Source organism: Dipteris shenzhenensis, chromosome 17 (genome assembly GCF_047967505.1).
Source record: "Dipteris shenzhenensis isolate YYH24624 ecotype China chromosome 17, Dip_SZ_1.0, whole genome shotgun sequence".
Classification (NCBI taxonomy): domain Eukaryota; kingdom Viridiplantae; phylum Streptophyta; class Polypodiopsida; order Gleicheniales; family Dipteridaceae; genus Dipteris; species Dipteris shenzhenensis.
Window position 1 is genome coordinate 10,406,899 of NC_141612.1, and position 20,987 is coordinate 10,427,885.

At 45.1% G+C, this 20,987-nt stretch overlaps 1 protein-coding gene across 1 annotated transcript in view; it reads right to left on the reverse strand.

Moving 5' to 3' along the window:
- The window catches only part of TTN7 (Structural maintenance of chromosomes (SMC) family protein), a 42,688-nt gene that overhangs the window by 13,923 nt on the left and 7,778 nt on the right, over nucleotides 1–20,987 (reverse strand). The window contains exons 3-8 of the mRNA XM_087387924.1: nucleotides 9,220–9,258; nucleotides 9,067–9,134; nucleotides 8,891–8,962; nucleotides 8,649–8,728; nucleotides 8,443–8,521; nucleotides 8,239–8,356 (exon numbers count right to left, since the gene is read on the reverse strand). Of these exons, the coding sequence (XP_087244050.1) occupies nucleotides 8,239–8,356; nucleotides 8,443–8,521; nucleotides 8,649–8,728; nucleotides 8,891–8,962; nucleotides 9,067–9,134; nucleotides 9,220–9,258 (456 nt within the window). The remainder of the gene's footprint in view (nucleotides 1–8,238; nucleotides 8,357–8,442; nucleotides 8,522–8,648; nucleotides 8,729–8,890; nucleotides 8,963–9,066; nucleotides 9,135–9,219; nucleotides 9,259–20,987) is intronic.

The window sequence follows — 20,987 nt, forward strand, 5'->3', positions numbered from 1 at the left end:
TCCTGAAACCCCTGATCTGCAAAACAACCACACACAACATCAGAACAGAGCAGGCTGCTCACCACCCAACCGTGACATCTACGGGATGTGATCCCGAATCAGAAGATGTCCCCTCCGAGCCACGAGCTGAGCTACTGGCACGAACTCCCAATCAGATCCAAACCAGCCTGGTGTCCCATACCGCCAGGTGGCGCTGTGAAGCCCTGGATCTGCCACTGGGCCTTGGGCTACGCTAAGATGCAGGCGCGCGTCCGCGACACAATCCAGGATCAGACCTAGCACCTGGGAACGAGACTTGCTCCCAACTGCACACTGAGAACTGAACCCCCTGGGCCTCTTTTATAGACTCGGGCCCCGGCGCCAAAAATAGCGAAGACCTATAAATAGTTCGTACCCTTGCCACTCAACCCGAGAATCAAGCCTGCCTAGCTCTAAGCCTCCCCAGGCTAACCTGAGCTAGTTCTGTGTACCTAGTACACGTCAGATACCAATCCGTGCACATGACATACTCCCCCTCCTCTAAGAACTCACTCCTGAGTTCGCTGAGAAATCTGAAAATGTTCTTTGGAGGTTTTGTAATGTCTCCCATGTTGCATCCTCCTCAACACGATCCTTCCACTTAATCTTGTATTTCGTGATAGTACGATTTCGAATCTGTCTTTCACGAAATTCAAGAATAGATTGAGGTTCGTGAGGAATAAAAGTCAAATCTGTAACTTCTATAATCTCATGAGGAGAAACAAGTTGATCATCTGCACCCAATACTTCTTTCAGTCTACTGACATGAAAGACTGGATGTACTTTAACATCAGGAGGCAATTCTAGTCGATATGCAACTGGTCCAATTCTTTTAATGACCTTGAATGGGCCACAGTATCTGGGGGATAATTTCGGAACGAAACCAGTACTTAGGCTCTTGGATTCCTTAGGAATTCTCAAATATACCATCGTTCCTTCAAAGAACTCTCTAGGTGAACGATGTCTATTAGCATAAAATCTGTCCCGATCTTGGGCACTTCTAATAGACTCCTTGGCAAACTGCAACATTTCCTGCATGTCTTGCAAGAAGTTCTTAGCAGCATCATTTTGAATTCCTTTTAATCCAACCATAACTGGTGACTTAGGTTGAAACCCGTACATAAGCATAAAAGGACTGTAACCTGTACTAGAATGCTTTGCACTGTTGTAAGCAAATTCAATCATAGGTAGATAATCTTCCCATGAAGACTGTCTCTTAGATACATATGCCCGAAGCATGTCTTCAACCTGTACTGCCATCGGATTGTGCATGATCTGAGGAACTCATGCTTAGAGTAGTTTCCAACTTCTCAAATACAAGTGTCCAAAAGTTACTTGTAAACTTTGAGTCCCTGTCACTGACTATGTCAGATGGCAAACCATACAGCTTGAACAAGTGATCCACAAACTCGTGAGCCAACTGAACAACTGAAATAGTTGTTCTTGTAGGTAAGAATCTAGCCATTTTTGTCAAACGGTCGACTATGACCCAAATAGAGTCATGACCCTTGCGCGTTCGAGGTAAACCAGTAATAAAATCCATGGAAATACTTTTCCATTTATTACCTGGAATCTGTAAAGGCTGTAATAAGCCCGCGCTTCTAAGGCATTCAGCCTTAGTAACCTGACAAACTCGGCAACCTACTACATAGTTCTCTATAAATGCACGCATCTTAGGCCAATAAAAGGTATGCTTCACAAGAAACAGAGTCCTATGTATACCTGGATGTCCCGCACTAGGAGCATCACGACACTCCCAGAGAATCTTGGATTTAAGGTCCAGAACATCAGGCACACAAATCTTTTCATTCCGGAACAGCAAGCCGTTCCTAATCATCCACTGACCTCCCGCCGCCTGTATCCTAGGTGGCACAATCCCTGAGTCCTGGTCAACCATGGAGCTCCCATCCTGGACTCTCTGCCAATAAGAACTGAAATGACTATCAGTTGCGTATAGCCCTCTCAAGGATTGAAATAGGTCTGAGGAGATTTCCGTAAATGACAAAGCATTTACAAACTTAACTCGACTTAAGGCATCCGCCACACTATTCAACGAACCCTTACGATAACGTATTTCGAAATCAAAATCCTGCATTAACTCTGTCCATCTAGCTTTCCTTCCTCTCAATTCTGAGCCATCACACACATACTTAATTGACTGGTGATCAGTCAATACAAGGAACTTTGAACCATACAAGTAGTGTCTCCAAACCTTGAGAGCATACACTACAGCATAAAGTTCCTTCTCAAGTGTGGGCCAACGATATTGAGTGTCGTCTAGCTTCTTACTCTCGAAAGCTACAGGTCTGCCCTCTTGGAATAGAGCTGCCCCAATCGCATAATCACTCGCATCGGCCTCCAAAACATAAGGCCGAGTAGGATCGGGTAATGCAAGAACGAGTGCTTCCTTGATAGAAAACTTCAAGGTTTCAAAAAGCCTTGTTCATTGCATCATTCCAAGAGATCGGCTGGGTAGACCTGCGTCCACGACCTTTCAATATGTTGGTCAAGGGTGCCGTGATACGTGAATAATCACGCACTGACTTCCGAAGAAATACTGTAAATCCTAGGAAAGAACGAAGTTGTTTCACAGTCTGAGGGATAGGCCATTCTAAAACCTTCTGGATACGATCCAGATCAATGCTAATACCTTCAGAAGAAATCTTGTGTCGTAAGTAAATGATCTCCTTCATAAAGAAGTCACATTTACTCATCTTGGCATAAAGCTTATGCTGTCTTAGAATAACTAAGACAACCCGGAGGTGTCCTATATGATCCTCAAGCGTTTTACTATATACCAAGATATCATCTAAGAACACTACAACAAATTTGCCCAGAAAATCCTTGAACAAATCGTTCATCATCTGCTGAAAAGTAGCAGGAGCATTGGGCAAACCAAAAGGTAATACGAGGAACTCGTAATGACCATACCTATTCCGGAATGCGGTCCTATCTATGTGTTTAGCATAGATACCGATTTGGTGATAACCCGTACGCAAATCAATCTTAGTGAAATACTTCGCTCCGGCCAAACAGTCTATCAAATCATCGGAACGAGGTAAGGATAGCGGTTCTTAATTGTGACTTTATTTAATCGTTTATAATCTATACACATTCTCCAGGAAGAATCTTTCTTCTTTCTTAAGAGGACAGGTGCACCCCAAGGTGATTTACTTGGGCGGATATAGCCCATATTCAGGTAATCCTGAAGCTGGATAGCTAACTCATCCTCCTCTACCTGGCTCATCCTATAAGGTGGTACACTGATAGGTTGAGCCCCTGGGACTAAGTCTATACGATGATCTACTGCCCGTTCTGGAGGTAAACCTTCCGGCAGTTGAGCTGGGAATACGTCCTTAAAATTATCTAACAACATTCTCAATTCCCGGTGTTCAATCACACTGTTCAAACACACTCAATTCATTCTTGTTAATTACCGAAATAACAAATGAAGAAAGTGGAATCAAAACACACTGATAGACATCATAATGAGAATTGTTTAATATATTCCGAAGCTGCATCGCAGATACAATAGGCCCCTGAGAAGGGGGGATTTGATCACACTGAATACAAAATTGGGTGTCCTTATCTACAAAAGAAAGCGTATGCTCCGTCCATCCGATCTGAATATTGTGGGTTTTAAACCACTCTATCCCGATCAACAAGTCTACATGCTCCAGATGCATAACATAGCATGTAAGAGCTCCCGTGTAGGCCTGAATCCGGATAGGAAGCGCTTCAACCTTGCGATCCCAAAACTGATTCCCAACTGGAAGCTGCACCTCATAGGTATGGTCGCTAGGTACTGTGGACAGCCCCATCTTCTGCATAAATTTGTAATTAACAAAATTGTGAGAGCTGCCCGGATCAAAGAGAATGTGAACCTGTTGGTCCCTAACTTCTCCATAAACTCGGAAAAGATCATGGGAACCAAACAACGAAGTATTGAAAGTACAATTACAAGAAAGGGGGCAGGTAATGACATTTACTGAAATACCTGTCATCGTGACTTGGTTTGCTCCCTTGGCTGCGGTACGTGGACCTGCCTGGAGCTTCGGTCCTAGCACCAACTTTTGGTTCTTCCGCTTAGGACACTCATTCTTTGTGTGGCCCCGCTCCTCGCAATAGAAACATCGGCCTTCTTTCTTGAGCCTGAGAGTGCGAAGGAAACGGGCCTTACCATTCTTTGCTGGAGTTAAGCTTTTCCTGGAGGCGGCGTCCGTAGACTTCGTCTCCGCAATACCAATCGTATGCTGAAAGAACTTGCGTTTGTTCTTTCCACTCGTATCGGTAACTGTGGTTGCCTTGGTACCGGCCATGGTATCATCATATATGCGCGCATATGTCATGGCCTCCTGCAACGTTGTGCACTTATTGTTCTTTATCTGCTCTTTATCTGCAACTTGTAGGAGTCTGGCAAACCATCCACGAAGAAACCTAACAAGGTTACTGGATCCATTTTAGTGGCCCTGGTTTGCAGATCCCTAAATCTTTGAAGATAAACTTCAAAGGTCAAGTTTAATTTTGACATATCGAGCGCTTTAAGCTTGCCAACGATATCGTAGTCATCTTCCTTTTTCAGGAACTCCTTCTTGAAGATGCCCTCAAAATCTGTCCAAGTATCAGGCTTAGGCTGGAGTTCTTTCCACCATAGCAAGGCTTTACCTGACATAAACCCTGCTGCAAGCTGAATCTTTTTCTCATCTGGATAGGGGTGGAATTGGAAGTGTACCTGCCACTTGTGCAACCAAGTGTCAACTACCTCCTTTGTTCTTAACTTTTGGTCACCTGGAAAAGGATATGGAGTTATATTCGGGCCTAGCACCGAAGCCATGGCATCCACATGAGTGAGTGCCTGTACAGTGCTAGCCAGAAGAGTGAGAGTTGCTTGTATCTCCTGGAGTTGCTGTGTCAACCCCGATTGATTAGCATTGACCTGCTCGAATTTGCCATCAAGAGCAGTCGTAAATTCACTGAAGGCTTTTTTAGTTATCAGGTCGTCATAAAGACCCTGATCGTCCTCTCCCACTGGAGTGTAATCCAAGTCCTGCTCTCCCATGGTGAACTCGGGATTTTGAGCATCAGACATGGCTGAAATCTGATTTGAATACAAACGGAGAGAAATAACTGACTGCAACAAAGCACAGAGGAGGATGGAGCAGAAGAAAACCGTCCCGAATGATGCTGACGGAAGGAGATGCTGGAACCTGGCGAATCGGAAGCCCACGAATCCCGGGACCTCTCCGAACCTGCAACCGGATGCGCGTGCTGCTGGAGTAGCTGTACGGTCTGCTGACGCAGGCTGTACGGTCGCTGACGTGGCTGTACGGCTGCTGACGCAGGCCGTACAGATGCTGACGGAGGCCGTACAGTGCTGACGTAACTGTACGGCGTCCGTACAATGCTGCAGGTACAGGGCGCAGTCGAATTTTGAAGCAGCAGCAGGTGCAGGGGCTGGCGAAAGTAGTCCGTACAGGCTGTACGGACTGATGCAGGGCCTTCGATGGCTGCGCAGGCTGACGCAAGCAGAGGTCGGATGCAGGGGTCTGCACGAGGCAGGGCGATGCTGACGCAGGTAGGGTACGAACGAGGCTGACTGGCTGGCGCAGAATTCGAGGTGAAGGCTCGAAGTTTGAGGCTGCTTGTGGGTAGGCTAGCACCCTGCCCCCACCTATATAGGGTGCAGGGCAGCCTTATTTGGAAGCTGGGCTTCCAAAAAAGGCCAAGCCCCTCCAGCTTTGGAGGGGTGCTTTTTCGAAAAAAGCACCCCCCTGCGCAGGCTGCACGCAGCCCTATGCGCAGGCTGTTCGCAGCCTGTTGCGCAGGCTGTACTCAGCCTATTGCGCAGGCTGTTGACAGCCTGTTGCGCAGGCTGTCAAGCCTCTACTTGCCCCGCCTACTCCGTACCTTCCTAAGCGCTGCATCCCCGCCTCCCTTGCTGCCTTTTTCCTGCCCATCTCTCCTACTTTTCTGCTCTATTTCTCCTCCCTCTAAACTTCTCTCAGAGGCCTTCAGAAATCTCGATTTTCTCTCTCCTATTCTTCTTTCTTTTCCAGATATCTCTCCACCCCTTCTATCCCAGGTAGCCAGCAAAAACGCAGCAACAGATTTCGAAATTTAGGGCATACCTGGAAGAGAAATCCATCAAAAATTCTCGCATCAGAAGTTCCTACCTCAGGAGTTGGCTCTGATACCGACACATCCCAGCACTCCTGAAACCCCTGATCTGCAAAACAACCACACACAACATCAGAACAGAGCAGGCTGCTCACCACCCAACCGTGACATCTACGGGATGTGATCCCGAATCAGAAGATGTCCCCTCCGAGCCACGAGCTGAGCTACTGGCACGAACTCCCAATCAGATCCAAACCAGCCTGGTGTCCCATACCACCAGGTGGCGCTGTGAAGCCCTGGATCTGCCACTAGGCCTTAGGCTACGCTAAGATGCAAGCGCGCGTCCGCGACACAATCCAGGATCAGACCTAGCACCTGGGAACGAGACTTGCTCCCAACTGCACACTGAGAACTGAACCCCCTGGGCCTCTTTTATAGACTCGGGCCCCGGCGCCAAAAATAGCGAAGACCTATAAATAGTTCGTACCCTTGCCACTCAACCCGAGAATCAAGCCTGCCTAGCTCTAAGCCTCCCCAGGCTAACCTGAGCTAGTTCTGTGTACCTAGTACACGTCAGATACCAATCCGTGCACATGACAGCTGTCCACCTCTAAGAGTTCAAAGGTAAAGACCGCCCCTGAGTTTTGCTTGATGAAAGTACTTGGATCAGGCATATACTCTTCAAAATGTATAAGCCTTCTGTACTCCAGCCTTTGTGCCTCGAGAAGAGCTTCGTCAATTCAGAAGACCTTGCCTGCAGAGGTACAGTGATAAAATGAAGTCCTTTCAAACAGCTTGGGCTGCAGCGTGTGCTTCAGGATGCCGCAAACAAGGCCATTGTTGTCGAATGAAACCAAAATCAAGCTTGCTACCATAACGAAAACAGTAGGAAGTGGGCTGTGACTACAAAGAGAGAGGGAGAAATGATGAGCAGACGCGGGGAGAGCGAAACGAGCTGTTGCAAGCACCCACTTATGATGGCTGTGTTGAATATTCATATTTGAAGCTGTGTTGAAAGGGAATGTGTACTCATTTCTAATCACTTGAGGCAAGAACACAGGTTGGACAAGAAACTTAGCGCAAAGGTGAATGTACATTAAAGAAAATGCTGGTAACCAGGCCACAACTTCCCTGGTTGTAATATTCAAAACTAGCAAGAGTATTTACGAAGCACACTAGAAAGCTCTGAATTATGCTAACATCAGCTCAGATAAGTCAATGAAAATTCCGCATCCCATATCCTTTTTCAAGCTTAGGTCAACCGCATAGTCTGGAGCAACACAAAATATATCTCTCATGAACTAGAAGACTAGCTCAAAAAGATGTAGGGACAGCTTTGAAAGCTAACAATCTTCAAGAGAACCTGCATGAGCTCATTGGAAAATATCCAAGCCATAATCTGTATTATGCAAAAGTAAAGGCAGTCTTCTACAAGATCTAGATTAGAAGAAGTCAATCACTTGAAGTTTAAAAAAGCCAAAACTTACCTGAAGCTTTCTCTAAGGTACAGTTGAAAATCTCCAAGGTCATCAATAAATTCACTAACTCGCTTGATCCCCCCCTCTTTTTGGAAAACGACCCCTTAATAAGCTTGCTCATGACTTATGTGAGAATGTGAAAATCACCTTTTAACATTCAAAGACTTTCTTACTATAGATGCTGTAAAAAATAAGATGGAGATGTATGAAAACCTTTCGTACAAAAGAGGGTTTCACATGAGGTTGACTGATTCAGCAACAGTAAAATGTCAGCCCTTCAGATTATATCCCCTCCCTTTGCTCACTTCATGAACATTCTTAGAATTTTCCATACCAATTGCAATGTCAACACAGTTATTAGTTTGCAAAGATCCAACCACAGAGCTGTAATCTTGTCAATAAAGCCATAATCTTGTTAACCAAGCGTCATGCCAGCAGAAAACCATGCCTGGCTAGAGAATGCACACACTAGTAAAAGGTTCAACACTGTTATTGTCCCCAATATCACGCACAACAATAAGAGAGCCAATCAATTTTCTTGTCCCGTATGTACGTGGGCTGTGTTAGAAAGTAAACTTATATCATTTCTAGTGAGAATGCACCAAAGTGTTTGACAAGCACTTGCCAGTATCTTGCATAATCTTCAAGCTCTCCTTCCTGCGTTCTTCATAAACACGCGTCCCACCAATCTCTTTAAGCAGATCCAACCGCTCTGCATCTTTCATCAACGTCAAGGAAGCAATCTGTACAAATAAACTTTCCTACAGGCATTAGCTTTATCCCAGCATTGTAGAACATACATTTAAATAATAATATTAAAAAAACTCACCTTTCCTTGTTGTACAACATAGTAGGGATTTGAGCGAGAAAATCCAGCACTTTCTAACAGATTCATAACCTCTGTTTTCCTGAGAAACAGAAACATCTGCAATTTCACTATAGTACTTTTCCCAAGGCAAATCTTAAGCACCAGATCTCTATGGTAAAAAGTAAAATGAATCTGGACCTTTGTGATTTACAAGGGTAAAATCTTACGTGATATGCTTCTTGTCCAGAAAGTATTCATCTTTTTTTAGCCCAATTGTTCTCCTCAAACGAACCTCGTCTCTGTCAACCTGCATAACAGGATTCAAAAAAAGATACAGAAGCCATATACATGCACATGTATTGCATGTGTCGAGAAAAGGTTCCATAACTGTCAGTAACGAACCATCTCTCCCAGCAAAAGAGTATCCTTGGTTTGGAGACTCAAAACTCGATAGTAAGCATCAACTTACTGGAATACGATTATCACTGTTGTCAAATACGATCTCAACAAAAGCAGACAACACTTGATGTCCTGCACCTTCCTGCAAATAATTCAACTCAAAATATGGTTCATTAGATAACTGCTCAAATGAATGTACTATTAAAAATTTAAAAAACACGTTACTGCGATGACAATGTAACCTACATGAAGAAGGGCTTGTCTATCTTCAGCTCGCAAGTTGTGGAAAAGATCACTAAGAACAAACCGAATCGCTGCATAATCCAGATCAATATGATCAGGACACTTGCTTCAAGAAATACAGCTGCAATCCTACCATTCAAATAATACAGAACTTACCATGGAAAAAATTGGTCTTCCCAGAACCATTGGCTCCAACTACAGCATCCCACAAAGCAATGTCATATGTTAATAAAAAATATTTGACATCTCTCCCACCAAGTGAAATTCTGATATTCCAATACTACATCTCATTCCAGAACAAGTATAAAGATCGAATCAACCATTATACTGTGTAACTACAGCATGCCGCCACAATTTCTAAAGACACGATGACCAAATGGAATATATCAGCATCACATTCCCAAAATTTATTTCGCTGAGCAACAAAACCTCATTTGCAGCAAAATAATGTTACAAATATATTTATGAAGAAGGGAGGGTTTTACAGACTTCGAATCAAGTACAGTGTGCAAAATTGGTAACTTGATGAGATTTTTAATGGTCTAGTCCACATGCCTAGGGTTGAGCAAAAAAGAGAAATATGCCAAGGTAAGAGAAGTATTACTTCAAAACTATTTTGAATTTGCATATAACAGATCCACAAATCCAATGTTTGCTGAGCACTCGTGGTAGTAGAAAATGAGAACAAAGATACCAAAGAGACCACATTATCAAACGCTAAGCCAAGCCAAGGAAAGCATTCGAGAGCTCCAGAGAAAGCTAAAATCTTGGTGGATCAGAATTAGAAAAAATGGAGGCAGTGAGAATGTCAGAGAAATCTGTCCTACAAATGCAAGAAACTGTGCACTCCACCAAATCATGAAATGAAGGTATAAGATGCTGTTGAGCCCAAGCTTAAGTGCTCCTGCTGCTCCGTCTCCTTAAATGTGTGGCTTTGGAAAGCCTTGAGTGGAGAGCACTGAAGTATGCAATAGGCTACCACGTCTCACTGTCACAAACAAAGAAAGAAAGTGCTTCTGCTCCCCCCTACAGCCAGGCCGACCTGTCCCCCTATCCAATCAGATTACCACCGACCAAGGTTGGGCCCCAAAGGGACCTATTATGTGCTGGCCAATGTCGGGCAAAACTTTAAAGCGAAAAGATGCACACATAGCAAAAAGAGGCACCCAAAACAAAGCGAAAAGAGGCTCACATAGCCTCCACCCTCTACCTAGTCCTAAGCCATCTATCTTCATAAGGGAATTTAAAATTAAGGCTCATGCTGATAACCCTTTTTACTTTCACTCTCGCAACTTTGCTTGCTCCATGCATTGTTCTCCATCTCCATGTCATGTCCATGGATTGTATCTAACGCATGCGCTGGTCACACAGACTAGGCTCAAGAAGCTTGGTAGGCTTGGGGCTAGGCAAGCGATTATAGAGTTGAGTTGCAAGGGCACGGTTGAATTAGGGTTTTCCGTTATTTCAAGCATATTGGGCTGGAGCCTAAATAAGGATCGCAACAGTTCAATTGTCAAGGGCACACACAACATGAGGAAACTGAGCAGGCTGCTCACCATCCAACCATGACATCTACGGGATGTGATCCCGAATCAGGAGATGTCCCCTCCGAGCTGAGCTACTGGCACGAACTCCCAACCATATCCTAACCAGCCTGGTGTCCCATACCACCAAGTGGCGTTGTGAAGCCTGGGATCTGCTGCTGGGCCTTGGGCTACGCTATGATGCACACGCGCGTCAATCCAAGATCAGACCTAGCACCTGGGAACGAAACTTGCTCCCATCAGCTCTCTGAGAGCTAAACCTCTGGGCCCCTTATATAGACTCGGGTCCCAAGCGCCAAAAATAGCGAAGACCTCTAACTGGTTCGTACCCTTGCCACTTGTCATGTGCACGGATTGGTATCTGACGTGTACTAGGTACACAGAACTAGCTCAGGTTAGCCTGGGGAGGCTTAGAGCTAGGCAGGCTTGATTCTCGGGTTGAGTGGCAAGGGTACGAACTATTTATAGGTCTTCGCTATTTTTGGCGCCGGGGCCCGAGTCTATAAAAGAGGCCCAGGGGGTTCAGTTCTCAGTGTGCAGTTGGGAGCAAGTCTCGTTCCCAGGTGCTAGGTCTGATCCTGGATTGTGTCGCGGACGCGCGCCTGCATTTTAGCGTAGCCCAAGGCCCAGTGGCAGATCCAGGGCTTCACAGCGCCACCTGGTGGTATGGGACACCAGGCTGGTTGGGATCTGATTGGGAGTTCGTGCCAATAGCTCAGCTCGTGGCTCGGGGGGACATCTTCTGATTCGGGATCACATCCCGTAGATGTCACGGTTGGGTGGTGAGCAGCCTGCTCAGTTCTGATGTTGTGTGTGGTTATTTTGTAGATCAGGGGTTTCAGGAGTGCTGGGACGTGTCAGTTGGTATCAGAGCCAACTCCTGAGGTAGGAACTTCTGATGCGAGAAATTTGACGGATTTCTCTTCCAGGTATGCCCTAAAATTCGAGATTTCCTGCTGCGTATTTGCTGTCTACCTGGGGTAGAAGGGGTGAGGAAATATCTGGAAAAGGAGGAAGAAGAGGAGTGAAATTGAATCGAAAAATCTGAAGGCTACAGAGAGAAGTCTGAGGGAGGAGAAGGAGAGCAGAAAGGAAGGAGCGTAGGGCAGGAAATTGACAGCCTAGGAGTAGAGTATGCGGGGAGTAGAAGAGGCGAGGCTGTAGGGGCAGGACAGCCTGCGCAACAGGCTGACCACAGCCTGCGCAACAGGCTGCGAACAGCCTGCCTAGGGCTGCGTGCAGCCTGCGCAGGAAGAAGGGCAGGGGGAAGGTGCTTTTTTGCGAAAAAGCACCCCTCCAAAGTTGGAGGGGCTCAGGTGCTTTTTTCGTAAAAGCACCCCTCCAAAGCTGGAAGGGCTCAGCCTTCTTTGGAAGCCTAGCTTCCAAATTAGGCCGCCCTGCACCCTATATAGGTGGGGGCTGGGAGCTAGGCAACCCACAAGCAGCCCCAGTTTCGAGATCTTACCTTGAGATCTGAGCCAGCCCGCCTCGCCCTTCAGCTTCGACCAGCTCCTCTGCTGCAGCCCCTGCCTGCGTCAGCCCAGCGCTGCTCCCAAGGCTCCCGTACCAGCCCGTACAGCTGCAGCTACAGCCGTACAGCCTGTACGGACTGTACTGTCACCTTCGGTACCTGCTGCTGCTCCGTACAGCAGCTGCGCCTGCACCTACAGCCACCGTACGGACTGCGTCAGCAGCCGTACAGGCCACGTCAGCAGTCCGTACAGCCTCCACCATTGACTGCGCATCCGGTTGCAGATTCGGGGAGGCACCAGGGTTCGTGGTCTTCCAGATTTCAGCATCCTTTCTGTCAGATTTATCTGGGACGGTTTTCTTCTACTCCATCTCCCTCCGTGCTCCGTTTCAGTTATTTATTTCTCTCAGCCTGTAATCGAGTTAGTATTCAGCCATGTCTGATGCTCCGAATCCCGAGTTCACTATGGGAGAGCAGGAATTAGATTACACTCCAGTGGGGGAGGATGATCAGGGTCTCTATGACGACCTGATCACTAAGAAAGCCTTCAGTGAGTTCACGACTGCTCTAGATGGTAAATTTGAGCAGGTCAACGCTAATCAATCGGGGTTGACACAGCAACTCCAAGGGATACAAGCTACCTTGACTCTTCTGGCTAGCACGGTTCAGGCACTCACGCATGTGGATGCCATGGCCTCCGTGCTAGGCCCGAATATCACTCCGGATCCCTTTCCAGGTGACCAGAAATCAAGAACAAAGGAGGTGGTTGACACTTGGCTGCACAAGTGGCAAGTTCACTTCCAATTTCACCCCTATCCAGACGAGAAAAAGATTCAGCTAGCAGCAGGGTTTATGTCAGGTAAAGCCTTGCTTTGGTGGAAAGAACTCCAGCCTAAGCCTGACACTTGGACAGAATTTGAGGGTATCTTCAGGAAGGAGTTCCTGAAGAAGGAAGATGACTATGATATCGTCGGCAAGCTCAAAGCCCTCGATATGTCAAAGTTGAATTTAACTTTTGAAGTGTATCTTCAGAGATTTAGGGATCTGCAAACCAGGGCCACCAAAATGGATCCTGTAACCTTGTTAGGTTTTTTCGTGGATGGTTTGCCAGACTCCTATAAGTTACAGATTAAGAATAACAAGTGCACAACATTGCAGGAGGCCATGACATATGCGCGCATATATGATGATACCATGGCCGGTATTAAAACAACCACAGTTACCGAGACCAGCGGAAAGAACAAACGCAAGTTCTTTCAGCATGCGACTGGTATTGGGGAGACGAAGTCTACGGACAACGCCTCCAAGAAAAGCTTAACTCCTGCGAAGAATGGTAAGGCCCGTTTCCTTCGCACTCTACAGCTCAAGAAAGAGGGCCGGTGTTTTTATTGCGAGGAGCGGGGCCACACGAAGAATGAGTGTCCTAAGCGGAAGAACCAGAAATTGGTGCTAGGACCGAAGCTCCAGGCAGATCAGCGTACCGCAGCCAAGGGAGCCAACCAGGTTACGATGACAGGTATTTCAGTAAATGTCATTACCTGCCCCCTTTCTTGTAATTGTACCTTTAATACTTCGTTGTTTGGTTCCCATGATCTTTTCCGAGTTTATGGAGAAGTTAGGGACCAACAGGTTCACATTCTCTTTGATCCGGGCAGCTCTCACAATTTTGTTAATTACAAATTTGTGCAGAAGATGGGGCTGTCCACAGTACCTAGCGACCACACCTACGAGGTGCAGCTTCCAGCTGGGAAGCAGTTTTGGGATCGCAAGGTTGAAGCGCTTCCCATCCGGATTCAAGCCTACACGGGAGCTCTCACATGTTATGTTATGCATTTAGAGCATGTAGACTTGTTGATCGGGATAGAGTGGTTTAAAACCCACAATATCCAGATCGGATGGACGGAGCATACCCTTTCTTTTGAAGACAAAGGCACCCAATTTTGTATTCAGTGTGATAAGATTATCCCTTCTCAGGGGCCTATTGTATCTGCGATGCAGCTTCGGAATATATTAAACACTTCTCATTATGATGTCTATCAGTGTGTTTTGATTCCACTCTCTTCATTTATTGTTTCGGTAATTAACAAAAATGAATTAAGTGTGTTTGAACACCGAGAATTGAGAACGTTGTTAGATAATTTTAAGGACGTATTCCCAGCTCAACTGCCGGAAGGTTTACCTCCAGAAAGGGCAGTAGATCATCGCATAGACTAAGTCCCAGGGGCTCAACCTATCAGTGTACCACCGTATAGGATGAGCCAGGTAGAGGAGGATGAGTTAGCTATCCAGCTTCAGGATTACCTGAATATGGGCTATATCCGCCCAAGTAAATCTCCTTGGGGTGCACCTGTCCTCTTGAGAAAGAAAAAGGATTCTTCCTGGAGGATGTGTATAGATTATAAACGATTAAATAAAGTTACAATTAAGAACCGCTATCCTTTACCTCGTTCTGATGATTTGATAGACCGTTTGGCCGGAGCGAAGTATTTCACTAAGATTGATTTGCGTACGGGTTATCACCAAATCCGTATCTATGCTAAACACATAGATAGGACCGCATTCCGGACTAGGTATGGTCATTACGAGTTCCTCGTATTACCTTTTGGTTTGACCAATGCTCCTGCTACTTTTCAGCAGATGATGAACGATTTGTTCAGGGATTATCTGGGCAAATTTGTTGTAGTGTTCTTAGATGATATCTTGGTATATAGTAAAACGCTTGAGGATCATATAGGACACCTTCGGGTTGTCTTACTTGTTCTAAGACAGCATAAGCTTTATGCCAAGATGAGTAAATGTGACTTCTTTATGAAGGAGATCATTTACTTAGGACACAAGATTTCTTCTGAAGGTATTAGCATTGATCTGGATCGTATCCAGAAGGTTTTAGAATGGCCTATCCCTCAGACTGTGAAACAACTTCGTTCTTTCCTAGGATTTACGGTATTTCTTCGGAAGTCAGTCCGTGATTATTCACAAATCACGGTACCCTTGACCAACATATTGAAAGGTCGTGGACGCAGGTCTACTCAACCGATCCCTTGGAATGATGCAATGAACAAGGCTTTTGAAACCTTGAAGTTTTCTATCAAGGAAGCACCCGTTCTTGCATTACCCGATCCTACCCGGCCTTATGTTTTAGAGGCCGATGCAAGTGATTATGCGATTGGGGCCGCTCTATTCCAAGAGGGCAGACCTGTAGCTTTTGAGAGTAAGAAGCTAGACGACACTCAGTATCGTTGGCCCACACTTGAGAAGGAACTTTATGCGGTAGTGTATGCTCTCAAGGTTTGGAGACACTACTTGTATGGTTCAAAGTTCCTTGTATTGACTGATCACCAGTCAATCAAGTATGTGTGTGATGGCTCAGAATTGAGAGGAAGGAAAGCTAGATGGGCAGAGCTAATGCAGGATTTTGATTTCGAAATACGTTATCGTAAGGGTTCGTTGAATAGTGTGGCGGATGCCTTAAGTCGAGTTAAGTTTGTAAATGCTTTGTCATTTACGGAAATATCCTCAGACCTATTTCAATCCTTGAGAGGGCTATACGCAACTGATAGTCATTTCAGTTCTTATTGGCAGAGAGTCCAGGATGGGAGCTCCATGGTTGACCAGGACTCAGGGATTGTGCCACCTAGGATACAGGCGGCGGGAGGTCAGTGGATGATTAGGAACGGCTTGCTGTTCCGGAATGAAAAGATTTGTGTACCTGATGTTCTGGACCTTAAATCCAAGATTCTCTGGGAGTGTCATGATGCTCCTAGTGCGGGACATCCAGGTATACATAGGACTCTGTCTCTTGTGAAGCATACCTTTTATTGGCCTAAGATGCGTGCATTTGTAGAGAACTATGTGGTAGGTTGCCGAGTTTGTCAGGTTACTAAGGCTGAACGCCTTAGGAGCGCAGGCTTATTACAGCCATTACAGATTCCAGGTAATAAGTGGGAAAGTATTTCCATGGATTTTATTACTGGTTTGCCTCGTACGCGCAAGGGTCATGACTCTATTTGGGTCATAGTCGACCGTTTGACAAAAATGGCTAGATTCTTACCTACAAGAACAACTATTTCAGCTGTTCAGCTGGCTCACGAGTTTGTGGACCACTTGTTCAAGCTATATGGTTTGCCATCTGACATAGTCAGTGACAGGGACTCAAAGTTTACAAGTAACTTTTGGACACTTGTATTTGAGAAGTTAGAAACTACTCTAAGTATGAGTTCCTCGGATCATGCACAATCCGATGGCAGTACAGAAAAGGTCAACCAGTTGGTTGAAGACATGCTTCGGGCATATGTATCTAAGAGACAGTCTTCGTGGGAAGATTATCTACCCATGATTGAATTTGCTTACAACAGTGCAAAGCATTCTAGTACAGGTTATAGTCCTTTTATGCTTATGTACGGGTTTCAACCTAAGTCACCAGTTATGGTTGGATTAAAAGGGATTCAAAATGATGCTGCTAAGAATTTCTTGCAAGACATGCAGGACATGTTGCAGTTTGCCAAGGAGTCTATTAGAAGTGCCCAAGATCGGGACAGATTTTATGCCAATAGACATCGTTCACCTAGAGAGTTCTCTGAAGGAACGATGGTATATTTGAGAATTCCTAAGGAATCCAAGAGCCTAAGTACTGGTTTGGTTCCGAAATTATCCCCCAGATACTGTGGCCCATTCAAGGTCATTAAAAGAATTGGACCAGTTGCATATCGACTAGAATTGCCTCCTGATGTTAAAGTACATCCAGTCTTTCATGTCAGTAGACTGAAAGAAGTATTGGGTGCAGATGATCAAATTGTTTCTCCTCATGAGATTATAGAAGTTACAGATTTAACTTTTATTCCTCACGAACCTGAATCTATTCTTGAATTCCGTGAAAGACAGATTCGAAATCGTACTATCACGGAATACAAGATTAAGTGGAAGGATCGTGTTGAGGAGGATGCAACATGGGAGACATTACAAAACCTCCAAAGAACATTTCCGGATTTCTTAGCGAACTCAGGAGTGAGTTCTTAGAGGAGGGGGAGTATGTCATGTGCACGGATTGGTATCTGACGTGTACTAGGTACACAGAACTAGCTCAAGTTAGCCTGGGGAGGCTTAGAGCTAGGCAGGCTTGATTCTCGGGTTGAGTGGCAAGGGTACGAACTATTTATAGGTCTTCGCTATTTTTGGCGCCGGGGCCCGAGTCTATAAAAGAGGCCCAGGGGGTTCAGTTCTCAGTGTGCAGTTGGGAGCAAGTCTCGTTCCCAGGTGCTAGGTCTGATCCTGGATTGTGTCGCGGACGCGCGCCTGCATTTTAGCGTAGCCCAAGGCCCAGTGGCAGATCCAGGGCTTCACAGCGCCACCTGGTGGTATGGGACACCAGGCTGGTTGGGATCTGATTGGGAGTTCGTGCCAGTAGCTCAGCTCGTGGCTCGGGGGGACATCTTCTGATTCGGGATCACATCCCGTAGATGTCACGGTTGGGTGGTGAGCAGCCTGCTCAGTTCTGATGTTGTGTGTGGTTATTTTGTAGATCAGGGGTTTCAGGAGTGCTGGGACGTGTCACCACTCAACCCGAGAATCAAGCCTGCCTAGCTCTAAGCCTCCCCAGGCTACCTGAGCTAGTCTTGTGTACCCAGTACACGTCGGATACCAATCCGTGCACATGACATACTTCCCCTCTTCTAAGAACTCACTTCTGAGTTCGCTAAAACACCCGGGAATGTCCTCTGGAGGTTCTGTAATGTCTCCTATGTTGCATCCTCCTCAACACGATCCTTCCACTTGATCTTGTATTCCGTGATAGAATCTGTCTTTCACAAAATTCAAGAATACACTCAGGTTCGTGAGGAATAAAAGTCAAATCTGTAACTTCTATTATTTCTTTGGGAGAAACAAGTTGATCATCCGCACCCAATACTTCTTTCAGTCTATTGACATGAAAGACTGTCGATATGCAACTCGACTAATTCTTTTAATAACCTTGAATAGACCACAGTATCTGGGGGATAACGTCGGAACCAAACCAGTACTTAGGCTCTTAGATTTCTTGGGAATTCGCAAATATACCATCGTTCCTTCAGAGAACTCTCTAGGTGAACGATGTCTATTAGCATAAAATCTGTCCTGATCTTGGGCACTTCTAATAGACTCCTTGGCAAACTGCAACATTTCCTGCATGTCTAGCAAGAAGGTCTTTGCAGCCTCATTTTGGATTTCTTTTAACCCAACCATAACTGGTGACTTAGGTTGAAACCCGTACATAAGCATAAAAGGACTGTAACCAGTACTCGAATTCTTTGCACTGTTATAAGCAAATTCTATCATAGGTAGATAATCTTCCCATGAAGACTGTCTCTTAGAAACATATGCCCAAAGCATATCTTCAACCAATTGGTTGACCTTCTCAGTACTGTCATCGGATTGTGCATGATCTGAGGAACTCATACTGAGAGTAGTTTCTAACTTCTCAAAAACAAGTGTCCAAAAGTTTTGAGTCCCTGTCACTGACTATGACAGAGGGCAAACCATACAGCTTAAACAAGTGGTCCACAAACTCGTGAGCCAGCTGAACAGCTGAAATAGTTGTTCTAATAGGTAAGAATCGAGCCATTTTTGTCAGACGGTCGACTATGACCCAAATGGAGTCATGACCCTTGCGCGTTCGAGGCAAACCAGTAATAAAATCCATGGAAATACTTTCTCATTTATTACTTGGAATTTGCAATGGCTGTAATAAACCCGCGCTTCTAAGGCGTTCTGCCTTAGTAACCTGACAAACCCGACAACCTACCACATAGTTTTCAATAAATGCATGCATTTTAGGCCAATAAAAGATATGCTTCACAAGAGAGAGAGTCCGATGTATACCCGGATATCCAACACTAGGAGCATCATGATACTCCCAGAGAATCTTAGATCAAAGTTCCAGAACATCTGGCACACAAATCTTTCCATTCCGGAACAGCAAGCCGTTCCTAATCATCCACTGACCTCCCACCGCCTGTACCGTAGGTGGCACAATCCCTAGTCAACCATGGAGCTCCCATCCTGGACTTTCTACCAATAAGAACTGAAATGACTATCAGTTGCGCAAGCCCTCTCAAGGATTGAAATAGGTCTGAGGATATTTCCGTAAATGACATAGCATTTACAAACTTGACTCGACTTAAGGCATCCGCCACACTATTCAACGAACCCTTGAGATAACGTATTTCAAAATCAAAATCTTGCATTAATTCTACCCATCTAGCTTTCCGTCCCCTCAAATCAGACCCATCACACACATACTTGATTGACTGATGATCGGTCAATACAAGAAACTTCGAACCATAATACAAGTAGTGTCTCCAAACGTTCAGTGCATACATGACTGCATAGAGTTCTTTTTCTAGTGTGGGCCAACGATATTCGGTGTCATCTAGCTTCTTACTCTCAAACGCTACAGGTCTTTCGGCCTCTAAAACATAAGGCCAGGTAGGATCGGATAATGCAAGAACGGGTGCTTCCTTCATAGTTAACTTCAAGGTTTCAAAAGCCTTGTTCAATGTATCATTCCAACTTCCATAGAAATACCATAAATCCTAGGAAAGAACGAAGTTGTTTCACAATCTGAGGGATAGGCCATTCTAAAACCTTCTGGATACGATCCAGATCAATGCTAATATCTTAAGAAGAAATCTTGTTTCCTAAGTAAATGATCTCCTTCATAAAGAAGTCACATTTACTCATCTTGGCATAGAGCTTATGCTGTCTTAGAATAACTAAGACAATCCGGAGGTGTCCTATGTGATCCTCTAGCGTTCGGCTATAAACCAAGATGTCATCCAAGAACACTACAACGAATTTGCTCAGAAAATCTCGGAACAAATCGTTCATCATTTGCTGGAAGATGGTAGGAGCATTGGTCAGACCAAAAGATAATACAAGAAACTCGTAGTGGCCATACCTAGTTTGGAATGCGGTTCTATCTATGTGTTTAGCATAGATACGGATTTGGTGATAACCCGTACCCAAATCAATCTTAGTAAAATACTTCGCTCCAGCCAAACGGTCTATTAGATCATCGGAATGAGGTAGAGGGTATCGATTCTTAATTGTCACTTTATTCAATCGTTTATAATCTATACACATTCTCCATGTGGAATCTTTCTTCTTTCTTAACAGGACAGATGCTCTTACTTGGGCGAATATAGCCCATATTCAAATAATCATGTAGCTGTGAAGCTAACTCATCCTCCTCAAGCTGACTCATCCTATAAGGTGGAACACTAATAGGTTGAGCCCCAGGGACTAAGTCTATGCAATGATCTACTGCCCGTTCTGGAGGTAAATCTTTCGACAGTTGAGCAGGGAATATATCCATGAAATCATCTAACAACGTTCTTAATAGAAAGTGCTTCAATCTTGCGATCCCAAAACTGCTTCCCAGCTAGAAGCTACACCTCATAGGTGTGATCGCTAGGTATCATGGACAGCCCTATCTTCTGCACAAGTTTATAATTAACAAAGTTGTGAGAGCTGCCCGAGTCAAAGAGAATGTGAACTCTTTGGTCCCTAACTTCTCCATAAACTCGAAAAAGATCATGGGAACCAAATAACGAAGTATTAAAAGTGCAATTACAAGAAAGTGGGCAAGTAATGACGTTAAATTCAGCTTGGACATATCGAGGGCTTTGAGCTTACCTACGATAGCGTAATCTTCCTCCTCCTTCAGAAACTTTCTTGAAGACCCCTTCGAATTCTATCCATGTTGCAAGCTTAAGTTGGAGTTCCTTCCACCACAATAAAGCCTTTCCTGACATAAACCCGGCTGCAAGTGTATTTTCTTGTCCTCTGGATAAGGGTGAAACTGGAAGTGTACTTGCCACTTGTGCAACCAAGTGTCAACAACCTCCTTGGTACGAGACTTCTAATCTCCAAGA